At 47.3% G+C, this 12,136-nt stretch overlaps 1 protein-coding gene across 2 annotated transcripts in view; it reads left to right on the top strand.

Moving 5' to 3' along the window:
- SYMPK (symplekin scaffold protein) overlaps window positions 1–12,136 on the top strand; it is a 35,473-nt gene that overhangs the window by 9,072 nt on the left and 14,265 nt on the right. The window contains exons 7-13 of one of the 2 annotated variants that reach the window (XM_028087915.2): window positions 54–303; window positions 2,412–2,582; window positions 3,824–4,063; window positions 7,251–7,405; window positions 9,499–9,649; window positions 10,848–11,052; window positions 11,909–12,059. In XM_028087915.2, coding sequence (XP_027943716.1) covers window positions 54–303; window positions 2,412–2,582; window positions 3,824–4,063; window positions 7,251–7,405; window positions 9,499–9,649; window positions 10,848–11,052; window positions 11,909–12,059 — 1,323 coding nt within the window. The remainder of the gene's footprint in view (window positions 1–53; window positions 304–2,411; window positions 2,583–3,823; window positions 4,064–7,250; window positions 7,406–9,498; window positions 9,650–10,847; window positions 11,053–11,908; window positions 12,060–12,136) is intronic. The other variant, XM_028087916.2, reaches the window with a different exon arrangement.

The raw sequence follows: 12,136 nt of genomic DNA, 5'->3' as shown, positions 1-12,136 counted from the left end.
TGGCAGTTGATGTCCCTTCTCTTTGCCTCTGTTCTTCCCTGGCACCCTCGCAGTGGATGGTAAAGTCACGAGTCATCAGTGAGCTCCAGGAAGCCTGCTGGGACATGGTGTCTGCCATGGCTGCGGACATCATTCTGCTGCTGGATTCTGACAATGACGGCATCCGCACCCACGCCATCAAGTTTGTGGAGGGCCTCATCGTCACCTTGTCACCCCGCATGGCTGACTCGGAGGTGCCCCGACGCCAGGAGCATGACATCAGCCTAGACCGCATTCCTCGTGACCACCCCTATATTCAATACAGTGAGTGCCACCCATCAGCTCGTCCCATTTGTCAGTCACTAACTACTCTGACTCCCTTCCTCCTTTCCCTCCCCCTTTTCTTTCTTGGTTTTTCATTTCTGGAGACAGTACAAGACATTGATTAAGAGGGGCACCTGGATGGCTCAGTCGGTTGAGCATGACTCTTGGTTTTGGCTCAGGTCATGATCTCAGGGTCATGGGATTGAGACCACCGGGTTCCACGCTCAGCACAGAGTCTGCTTGAGATTCTTTCCCCTCCTTCCCTATTCCTGCCCCAGGTGTGCGCATGCACACTCTCTCTCTCAAATAAAGAAAGAAAGAAAGAAAGAAATTTAAAAAAAAAATCGACATTGGTTAAGAGCCCTGATGCTAGGTTCTAATCCCAGCTTCACCGCTTATTATGTGAACTTGGGCAAGTTACTTCTCTCTGAACTTCATTTCCTTTTTTGTAAAACGTAGGTGATAGTATTACCCCTTTCATGAGTTTGTCATGAGGTTCCATGAGGCTGTGAGCATTTAGTAAATGGTAGCTAGTTTTAACTGTTTGTTTTTTAAGATTTATTTCTTTGAGAGAAAGAGATCATGAGCATGAGTTGGGGGAGGGACAGAGGAGAGACTCTTGAAGCCGACTCCTCACTGAGCAGAGCCCACAGTGGGGCTCAGTCTCATGACCCATGAGATCAAGACCCCAGCCAAAACCAAGAGTTGGACACTTAACCAGCTGAGCCACCCAGGTGCTTCATTTTTTTAAAATTTTCATTTATTTATTATTAGAGAGACAGAGTGTGTGCATGTGCAAGTGGGGGTAGGCAGAGAGAGAGGGAGAAAGAGAATCTTAAGCAGGCTCCACACCCAGCACAGAGCCCAAGGCAGGGCTCAATCTCACGACCCCGAGATCATGACTCAAGCCAAAATGAAGAGTCACCTAGGCACCCGTTAATGGCTTTCTTAATTGCAAATTATAAGCATAGTACATGTACACTGCTGAAGTATCAAGCAAAACATACAGAGGGGTGTAGAGGGAAAATACCACCCCCCAGTCCTATTTTCCAGAGATAAACAGTACTAAGAATATGTTTCTTTCCAGACCTTTCTTAGACATGGACATTTTATATATGTGTATATTCATAGAGCCTGTGATTGTTGGCTTTTCTTCTTTTATGAAGATTTTATTTATTTATTTGTCATAGAGAGCACAAGCAGGCGAAGTGGCAGGCAGAGGTAGAAGCAGGCTTCCTGCTGAGCAAAGAGCCTGATGTGGGACTCGATCCCAGGACCCTGGGATCATGACCTGACCAAAGGCAGACGCTTAACCGACTGAGCCACCCAGGTGCCCCTCCAGTATGTTTTTGCATAGAAAATGTCAAGGAAGATATCCACCAAAGTTGTTAAGGGTTAACTTTTGGGGACCAGATCAAGGAGAGTGGTGGTACAAAGGACTTTGAGTGCTTTGTCTATGTGTACGTATGCATATCTACATATTTAAAGTTTTATCTCAACATCACTCATATCATCAGATTCCTATAGTTGGATATTTAAAATCATTTCTAGTCTTTCACTGTTGGAACCCCATGCTTTGAGCATCATCTCTTAGTTTTTATATTCTTTTTTTTTTCCTTAATTAAGCTCCATACCCAATGTGGGGCTTGACTCTGAGAGTCAATCTCATGACTCTGAGATTAAGAGTTGCATGCTCTACCGACTGAGCCAGCCAGGCACCCCTAGATTTTTATGTCCATTAATAGTCTATCTCAGGGCGCCTGGGTGGCTCAGTTGGTCAAGCCACTGCCTTCGGCTCAGGTCATGATCCTGGAGTCCCAGGATCGAGTCCCACATCGGGCTCCCTGCCCAGCAGGGAGTCTGCTTCTCCCTGTGACCCTCTTCCCTCTCGTGTTCTCTATCTCTCATTCTCTCTCAAATAAATAAAATCTTTAAAAAAAAAAAATAGTCTATCTCATAGAACTCCTCAACCACTAAATTTTCTGTTTTTTCAGCCCTTTCAAGCTGTCATGTGTAAGAATCTTTCTCCTTTTGGCCCTAAAGTCTGCTCTCCTCAGAGGCCAGGGAGAAAGGCCCCTGCTAACTGGTAGTCTTCTCTCCCTCATTAGATGTGCTGTGGGAAGAAGGCAAGGCAGCCTTGGAGCAGCTGCTCAAGTTCATGGTGCACCCCGCCATCTCCTCCATCAACCTGACCACGGCGCTGGGCTCCCTTGCCAACATCGCCCGCCAGAGGCCCATGTTCATGTCAGAGGTGATCCAGGCCTATGAAACCCTGCATGGTAGGTTGGTCCTCTCCCCTCCCGCTCTCCGCTGGCCAGTCTGCTCTGTCCAGAGAAAATGTGAGCTCAGTAGCGGATCCCTGAGGGATTCATGAGTCTAGTAGGTCTGGACATAGGAAGCACGCTCTAGATTACACAGGAATCTTTTGGTTGCATGTGACAGAAAGCTGGTTCAAAGCTGGCTTTAATATTAAGGTATGTGTGGGTGAAATGACATGATGTCTGCAAAATACTTTTAAGATATTCCAGTGTCCGCCTGCACCCCAACAACCAAAAAAGAAAGCAGAAGGGAAAGTGTTGATGGGTACCTGGTGATTTGTTATAGTCTTTTCTCTACTTTCGTGCATGTGTGAAAACTGAAATGTCTGGGCTTGAGGTGTGAATATGAACAGATCGTGGATCTGTCTCCCATTTCTTGGCTCTTATTTTCTCCTTGTTGGCTTTGTTCTGTTCTGTGTCTCTTTCCTTGGGGTTGCAAAGATGGCCCCTGATAGCGCCAGGTTTCCATTCTATCCACTTGGCAACCCCAGGGGACAAAGTGTTTCCTTCCCCATCATTCCAGCAAAAGTCCAAAGGCTGACGCCCATTGTTCCTGATTGGCTGAGAAGACATTGGTAGCTTATCTCTGAACCAATCACAGTGGCCAAGGGATTGCATTGTTCTGACTGGCCCTGAGTCTCTTGCCCACTTGGACTGAGAATGGAGCCGGGGTGGTTCCCTCAAAGGAAAATGGGAGCATTGTTGGCTGAGGAAGGAGGGAAGGATGCTGGGCAGGCAAAATTACAGGCATCCTCTTTCTCTGTGGAACAGGGAAGGCTTGTTCATCAAGGTGACTGTTAGACATTGGACAATCAATCTGGTGGCAGGACCAGCGAGGCGCACTGTTGGGGCCTTTCAGTTGGGGCATTGTGGAGGTGAAGGTGGTGATGATAGCCTTCCCCAGGGGAGGCATACTGGAATTTCCAGACCAGAGATGGGGGGACATGAGCCTTTACGTTTAATCAAAGGAAGGGTGAGCTTCCTCTTTGTTTTAAGGTTGACTAATCCTGATGGAGACCCTTTGAGGGTTTTAAGCATCATCTTGTACAGGGGGAAGGCTACATACACAGTAGATCCGAGAACAAAGGAACTTTTCTAGGAGGTTCTTGCAACCACTGCCCAAGCTGGGGCTTGGGCTGTGCGACGAGCAGGGCCACATGGGCTGTGTCCACAGAACAAAGCTCCCACTTCTTTCCTCACAGCCAACCTGCCCCCGACGCTGGCCAAATCTCAGGTGAGCAGTGTGCGTAAGAACCTCAAGCTTCACCTGCTGAGTGTCCTGAAGCACCCAGCCTCCTTGGAGTTTCAGGCCCAGATCACCACCCTGCTGGTGGACCTGGGCACACCCCAGGCAGAGATCGCCCGCAATATGCCCAGTGGCAAGGATGCCCGCAAGCGGCCCCGAGATGACTCAGATTCCACGCTCAAGAAGATGAAGCTAGGTGAGCTGAGGAGCTGAGCCAGGCCTGGCCAGAGGTGGTGGCGGGGACTGACCATGTTTACAGTATTCAGTTACTTACATTAAATTATGAGCTTGATTTGTATTAGTTAATATTATATTGTAAATTACAGTATATGGATAGGACATAGAAGGTGATATCAAAATAGAATTAATGAAGTGTGTAATATACATAAAAATAATTATGAATTACTTAAATCTAGCAGAAGGGAATGGAATGAAAAGTCTCCCTCTTATTCCTCTCCCCAAAAGTAACCACTCCCCTATAGTAACACTTATGTTTTCTTTCAGAAATACCTGAGTTCTCCTTTCCTTTGTTTCCTTTATAATTGGATTTTCTTTCTGAAGTAATGTCCTTTCTTCTTTTTTTTTTTTTTTTTTTAAGATTGATTGATTGATTTTAGAGAGAGAGCCCCGGGGTGGGGCGGGGGGAGGGGCAGGAGGAGAGAGAGAAAGAATCCTCAAGCAGACGCCCACTAAGCCCAGAGCCGTTTGCGAGGTCTGATGTCACGACCCTGAGATCATGACCTGAATCAAAACCAAGAGCTGGGTACTTCACCGACTGAGCCACCCAGGCGCCCCTGAAGTAATTTCTTGATGGTTGTATTATTTTGTCAATAGTGTAAACCACGGCAGCCTTCTTTACTCCATTTTTTTTTCTAAATCACTGATGTTTCCAGAATGTTTATGAGAGAATTGGATTTTTTAATTATTATTTTTAAAAATAAGGAATTTATTTTGATACAAGGAGTGAGGTAGAGATCTACTACCTTCCTCCATAATTGAGCATGCAAAGCAGAGTTTCTATGCCTTAATATGTTTAGTAGTCATCTTAGAGCTCCTTCCATATCTGCACATAGATACCTACTACATCCTTTTAATGGTGGTATAATAGTCTATAATGCACGTACATTGTTTTAACCCGTCCTCCTGTTGATGGACATTTGTGTCTTTTTTTTTTTTTTTTTTAGTAATCTCTGTAAAGATTGCTATAGTATGAGAGTCTTGAGTGCATGTCCAGTTATAGGACAGATTCCTAGTAGTGGGATTGGTGCATTTAAAGCTGTTTTTCTGCCCACCTTTTTTATTGTTCTGTTTCCTCAAACGTTTTATTTTGAAGTAATTTTGGACGTGCAGACAAGTCACAAGAATAGTCCTGAAAGCTCCTGCATACCCCTGATGAGGCGAGGCTCACACGTTTCATTCAGTTGTCGCACCCCTTTAGCCTCCCTAATCCATTCTCCAACTTTCCTGTGCTTCATGACCTTGCCATTGTGAAGAGTCCAGGACTACTGTTGGACAAAATGTCCCCCTATTTGGGCTCATCTGCTCTGGCCTCTTGACTTCATCCAGGTTCTGCACTTGGGGCAGGGACGCTGCAGAGTTGATGCCCTGACCGCCTCTGTGTGGTGTCGGGAGGCACATGATACCAATTTGTCCCCTTATTGGTGATGGAAGCGTTGATCACTTGGTTGAAATAGTGTCTCCCAGTTTTCTGTAGTATCAAGTACACTTTCCCCCGTTGTAAATAGTAAGTTGAGGGAGATAACTTGTACTCTGTAAAACTACCTGTTTCCCTTGACTTCGACCCGGTAGTTTTAACATCTGTTATTGCTCTAATGAGCTTTCCTTCTACATTTATTGGTTGGCATTCTGTAAGGAAGAGCTTTCTTCTCCCTACTTTATTATCAGTTGCACTTGTGGATTCTTACTCTCTGGGTTGTAATCCATTACTCTCGGTACTCATTTTGTGGCTCACATTGCCTCATACTGAGCCAAGGGAGCCTTTGAGCTAGCTCTGATGACCCTTTGATGTGTCCCATTAGTTTTTTTGAGCATTTCTTATTTTCTGGCACAACAAGATGTTCTGGACTCTTCTTGTACTTTCCTTACTCCAGCCTTGGAATCAGCCTTTTCTGTAAGGAGCCCTAGTTTCTTTTAAGCAGGGAATAGTTTCAGACACCGAGATCTGAGCACTGGAGGTGCCCATTGCTACTAGGTGCATGGACATTCTTGATAGCCATTGCCAAACTGTTTTCCAAAAAAACTGCATGACCGTACACACCCCCAGTGGTGTGTGAATGTCCGTTACCCCACTCTTCTCAGACCTGGATGTTCCATAAACCCTCTGGTTATAAACTGTATCCCTGGTTTAGATTCACTTTCTTGCACATGTTGGAGTCAGGCTGTGTGTCGTTTTACATTTATTAGCCATTTGCATGTCTGTGAAGTGCCCATTCTGTTCAGTCTTTTGTAACTGAATTATATGTGCCCTTGCTCTTCTTGGTTAATGCAGGGTATTAGCTTTCTGTTACGTGCATTGCAAACTTTTTTAAGAGACTGAATAACAGGGGCACCTGACTGGCTCAGTCAGTAGAGCATGAGACTCTTGATCGTGGGGTCGTGAGTTCAAGCCCATGCTGGGCATGGAGCCTACTGTAAAAAAAAAAAAAAAAAAGTACTGTATGGCATTGCATCGTATTTTTGCCATAATCTACTTAAATCATCACCCTATTAAACATTCCAGCTTCAGGGAACATCTTTATACATAAAGCTTTTTCTGCATACATTGTACCTTCAGTATATATTTATATGAATTAAGGGTCAATATCTAGAAGTAGATTTGCTGGGTCAAAAGGTATGCACATTTAAAAGTTGGCACTGCGGTTAAATTGCCCTTCCAAAAGGCCACACCAGTTTACATTTGCACAGTCCTAATTTGCACAGTACTAACAGCTGTCGCTACTGGCCTTTTTATTTTTTTGTCAATCATGTAGGCAAAAAGCCTCTCTTACTAGGTTGTCTTTACATTTTCCTGATTCCTGGTGAGTTTGAGCAGTATTTCAAAGATAGAGGTTTTTAAACAATAAAGCTCAGTGAAATTACTAGTTAACCATTTCGCCTTCTTGGAGTTTAGTGTGATCAGCCAGGCTGGTGTGGCTTATTCCCATTTCTCAGATGAGGAGAACAGGACACAGACAGAAGCGGGTTTTTTCCCCAAAGTCACGCGGTGCTTTGATGACAGAGACGGCTACAGCCCGGGTCTTCACCCACTGCACTCTGCTGCTTGCTAAGGCTGCCTGGAGGCAGGGACCCCCTGGGCTCCCTAGGAGGGGAGAGGGCCTGTTGCTCTTTCGGACACCAGCATCTTGTCTCCTTCCCTCTCCCAGAGCCCAACCTGGGGGAAGATGATGAGGACAAGGACTTGGAGCCAGGCCCGTCGGGAACCTCTAAGGCCTCAGCCCAAATTTCGGGCCAGTCAGACACAGACATCACAGCCGAGTTCCTGCAGCCCTTGCTGACACCTGACAATGTGGCCAATCTGGTGAGCATGGATGCGGGCCATTTCCCACAGGGCAGGGAGGAGGAAGGGTTTCTACTCCTTTTCCTATCCTACACTGCACACTGCCCACCTCTTCCAGATGGCATTAGTCCCAGCACACCTCTCTGTCCCTCTGTTGGGAGGTTGTGGTCCAGTGGGCCCTCTCAATCTTGGATGGACCTTTTCTCTGATCTTTACTCCTTTAGGAGAACCCTTGTCACCACCCCCCAACCGTCCTTCTTTGGATAGTCTTGAGTCCCCATCTGAACCCCCCCACACCTCTCCTTTGAAGAGAGGGTAGATTAACTGGAGAGCAAACCCCATGACTTGTTGACTAGGTGGTGGGGGATTGGCATTGGTGGGGCGGAATGACCAGTGTTTTCCTTAGATTGTCAGAGATATCCTGCTCTACAGTGAAAGAACTGCTGGTTTGAGTTGGTGGTGTGTGTGTGCCGGGGGGTGTCTCACATCAGTCCTCGGGCTGTAGCAGCACCCAGACCTTTCCATTGGGTGCTCATGGACAATGCCTCTTCATCAGTCTCCCTCGGCCTTCCCTTCCCTCTGCCTAGAGGCTCCAGGAGGCTTAGTTGTTGGGTGAATGAAGTGGAATTTTTGTCACCAGGGTAGCAAGAAGGAGTTTTCTGACCTGCTCATATCTCTTTGGTGAGCTCCAGGTCTGGAAAGGCATCTGCCTGTTGCTTCATTCTCCCCTTGGAAGTTCCACAGGCACCGCAGACTCATTATGTCAGAATAAACCTGTGGAATCTCTCCATGTGCTCTTCTGCAGGCCCTCGGCGCTCTCTGTGTTCTTGGCACACCAGCCTCCCAGTTCCCGACCCACAAACCTGGGAGTTAAGCTTTTTGCCTCCCCGCCAGACCTTCCTCTCTTCTCCATCTCCCCTGGCCCCTACCTGGCCCAGGCTCTACCTGCCTGTGCCCTGGCTCTGGCTTGCACGCCCCCTGCAACAGCCAGAAGTAAATTGTGAAGCTCCCCTGCTCCAGCCCTGCCAGGGCTCTCTGTTTCCTTCCGGATCAAATTTGAATGCAGCCTGCCTTAGGCCCTGTCTGGTGATGCTTCCGTTAACTCGTGGTACCTGCTCTGTCCTCTTCACGCTCTTTTCGAATTATTGGCCTAAAGTTCTTCACAGGATTCTTTTTTATTTTTATAATACCTGCTGTCTGTGTAGTAATGTGCAGCTTTTTTGTCCCGAGTATTGGGTCCTTAACTCCTTTTTTTGTTGTTCAGTCTCACCATCAATTTGTTTGTTTTCAGTCATTTGAAAGAACCGGCTCTGAAGTTTCACTGATACTCTTCTGTAACCTTTTCTGTTTTATTTCTGTTGTCCTTATTCTTCCCTGCTGCTTTGGAATATTTTATCCCAGCGTTTTAAGTTGAATGCTTGGCTCAATAGTTTTCAACCACCTTTTCCAATGTAAGCATTAAAGGATCTGATTTTCCGTGAAAGAACCATTTTAGCTGCATCCCACACATTTTGATTTGTAGTGGTTTCATTCTCTCTCTGTTCTAATTATTTTCTTATTTCAGGTATATCTTTAAACCTCTAAGCGTGTAGGGAGTTGGAAATGACCTTTTGTTACCGATTCCTGACAAAACTGGATGAGCTCTTGTTAGGATACTGAATTTTATTTTATTTTTTTTTTTTTTAAGTCCATTTCTGGTTCACAGGACACTCTTCACTGAACTTGCAGTCCCTGGGCAGGGTTCTGCTGCTGCTCAGCCTTCCCCCATGCTGCTGCTCTGCCTGGAATCCGTACCCTGCTCCCACTGCAAGGCATCCGCCTGGGCCAGCCTGAAACTGGCCTTCCTCTCAGTTCTAAGCCTAGCTGCCACTTCCCCCGGGAGCCAAAGCCGCTCCTGACGTGTCCTATGGCCCCCTTTACTTCCTGCTCTCGTGTACCACAGTGCATGCACCATTGCCCGTTCTCTCTCTGACTTCTCCGGGAGTCTGAGCCCCACAGGAGCAGGCCCAGGACTGTCTTAGTCACTTCCATGTAACCCAGCCTTGGCCCAGCATGGAAGAGAGGCTTGTTGAGTCAGTGAGTAAGGAAGGGCTCCTCTCCCCGGCATCCTGCAGGTCCTCATCAGCATGGTGTATCTGCCTGAGGCCATGCCCGCCTCCTTCCAAGCCATCTATACCCCAGTGGAGTCAGCAGGCACTGAAGCCCAGATCAAGCACCTGGCTCGGCTCATGGCCACACAGATGACAGCTGCAGGACTGGGACCAGGTGAGTGTCCTTTGGCTCTTGCCCTGACTGGGGATTGGTACTGTGGATGCTGGGTTCTCCTTCCTGGAAGAGCACCTCCTCAGGGCAGTACAAATGAAAGTCACATGAGATGTTAGGTATAAACAGTTACAGGTCTCATAGATACACTGAGTGCTTAATATTTTCAGGCCCTGGGCTTTTTGAATCCGGTGGACCTGGATTTGAAGTCTCAGTTGAACCAGACTACCTCAGCCACGCAATAGCAGTGTGACTTTGGTCAAGTTACTGAACCTCTGAGTTGGGTGTTTTTCTACATTAACAATACTAGTGAGATATAAATTATGTACAGAGAAACACAACTCTTAACTGTACATCTTAGCGAATTTTCACAAAGTGAACACACCCATGTAGCCACCACCCAGATGGAGATATAGACCATTTCCACCATTCCAGAACATTCCTTCTTGCTCCTATCCAATCAGCACTGATAGCACCCCACCTCCTGAGAAAATTACTTTTCTGATTTCTGTCTCCATAGATCAGTTTTTCCTAGTCCTGAACTTCATATAAACGGGATCATAGAGAGTCTGGCTTCTTTTGCTCAGCATAAATTTTTAAGATGCCCTCATGTTGTTGTGTGAACCAGTGGTTTACTTAGTATTTCTCAGTAGTATTTCCTTATGCGAATAGGCCATTGTTTGCTTATACACTCTTCTGTTGATTGACCTGTGGCTTATGTCCAGTTTTTGACTGTTGTGAATGAAGTTGTACAAGTGTTTTTTGGGGTTTGTTTGGGTTTGGGGGCAGGGTTGTTGGGTTTTGGTTTTGTTTTTGTTTGGTTGTTTTTTTTTTTAGTGTAGTTGGTGTGTACAAGTGTTTCGGTGTACACATGTCCTTGTTTATCTTGGGTATATACCAATGAATGGTGGTGTTGGGTCATAGGTAGGGTATGTTCAGTGCTATTAGAAGTTGCTCATCAGTGTTCCAACGTGGCTGTGCCATTTGGTGCCCCCACCCGCAGGAAATGGCTTATCTAGTTTGAGCCTTGGTTATATGCAAAGTGGCGATAAAAGGTGTGCCTGTTTCAGAATGGAGTTTTGCAGATTTAGATGAGCTTTGTGTGTACAAGGCTTAGAATGGAGCCCAGCACTCAGGAGGTCCCTGGATGGGAGCAAGGGGGTGTGACGTTCCTGGAGCCCATTTGCTACCTCCCCCTCAGGTGTGGAGCAGACCAAACAGTGCAAGGAGGAGCCCAAGGAGGAGAAGGTGGTGAAGCCAGAGAGTGTCCTGATCAAGCGACGCCTGTCAGCCCAGGGCCAGGCCATCTCAGTGGTGGGCTCCCTGAGCTCCATGTCTACTCTGGAGGAGGAGGCACCCCAGGCCAAGAGGAGGCCAGAGCCCATCATCCCTGTCACGCAGCCCCGGTGAGTCCCCTGGTAGGTGCAGGTGAAGGACTGAAGCCTGGTTTTTGGTGCGTGCATGCACATGTGTGTGCGTGTGTTAAAGACAGGCTGACAAAGACAGATAAACAGCTAGGGCTGGATGAGGATCTGTCTGATTCCAGAGTCGGTGCCATAACCACCTTAATTGTTGTTTTCTATTACGTAAAAATGCCCCCTTCCTTACTTACGTCTAAAGTTGGGATGATAATATCTCCCTCTAAGGATCTAGGGAGAGTTAAAGAGTTTACAGTGATAGATCATTAAATTAGATAACTCTTGAGGTTGATAGTGAATTTGGTGTAAAGTATTTAGCATGATTCCTAACATGTCATAAGTGCTACTGGTTGTTATCATCCTCCTCTTCATTATTATCCCCCTTACAGACCAAAAAATGTAGCCAGTCCCTGCACCCCCGCCCAAGACCTGCTGTCCGGGCCGTGCCTGATCTGCCCTCCAAGCTCTCCATTCCCCTCACTCTAGTCACACTGGCCCCTTGGTTCTTGAACAGCCAGGCAGGTCCCCACCGGAAGGCCTTTGCACTTCCTGTTCTCTCTACCTGGAAAGCTCATCTCCCAGATACCTGTGTGTCTCGTCCTCTTGCTTCATTCAGATCTGCACTCCCACACAGCCTCCTCAGAGAAGGATTCCCTGAGACACGCTTTACAAAAACAAAATGGCACCCTCTTCTTTCTCATTACCCTACACCTTGCCATGCCTGAGTCATAGCAGAGTTAGGAAGGCAGGGTGGTGGCCGTGGCGGTGTATGGCCTGGGGTGGACCTGGGCTCCAGAAAGGACGTTTTGAGTCACCGTGTCCCTGTCCCTACTCTTTCATATAGGCTGGCGGGCGCTGGTGGGCGCAAGAAAATCTTCCGCCTGAGCGATGTGCTGAAGCCCCTGACGGACGCCCAGGTGGAGGCTATGAAGCTGGGCGCCGTGAAGCGGATCCTTCGGGCGGAGAAGGCTGTGGCCTGCAGTGGGGCCGCCCAGGTGTGCCCCTGTCTCCCTGGCCCATGCTTCCAGACCCTCTCCCCACGAGCCTGCCTCACAGCCCAGGGAAGAAACGG

This window comes from Eumetopias jubatus, unplaced genomic scaffold, assembly GCF_037043125.1.
Source record: "Eumetopias jubatus isolate StellerSeaLion01/CBP00866 unplaced genomic scaffold, mEumJub1_p1.0 scaffold_10, whole genome shotgun sequence".
Taxonomy (NCBI): domain Eukaryota; kingdom Metazoa; phylum Chordata; class Mammalia; order Carnivora; family Otariidae; genus Eumetopias; species Eumetopias jubatus.
The sequence above is the reverse complement of the archived record's forward strand: the minus strand, read 5'-3'. Positions and strand labels throughout refer to the sequence as shown.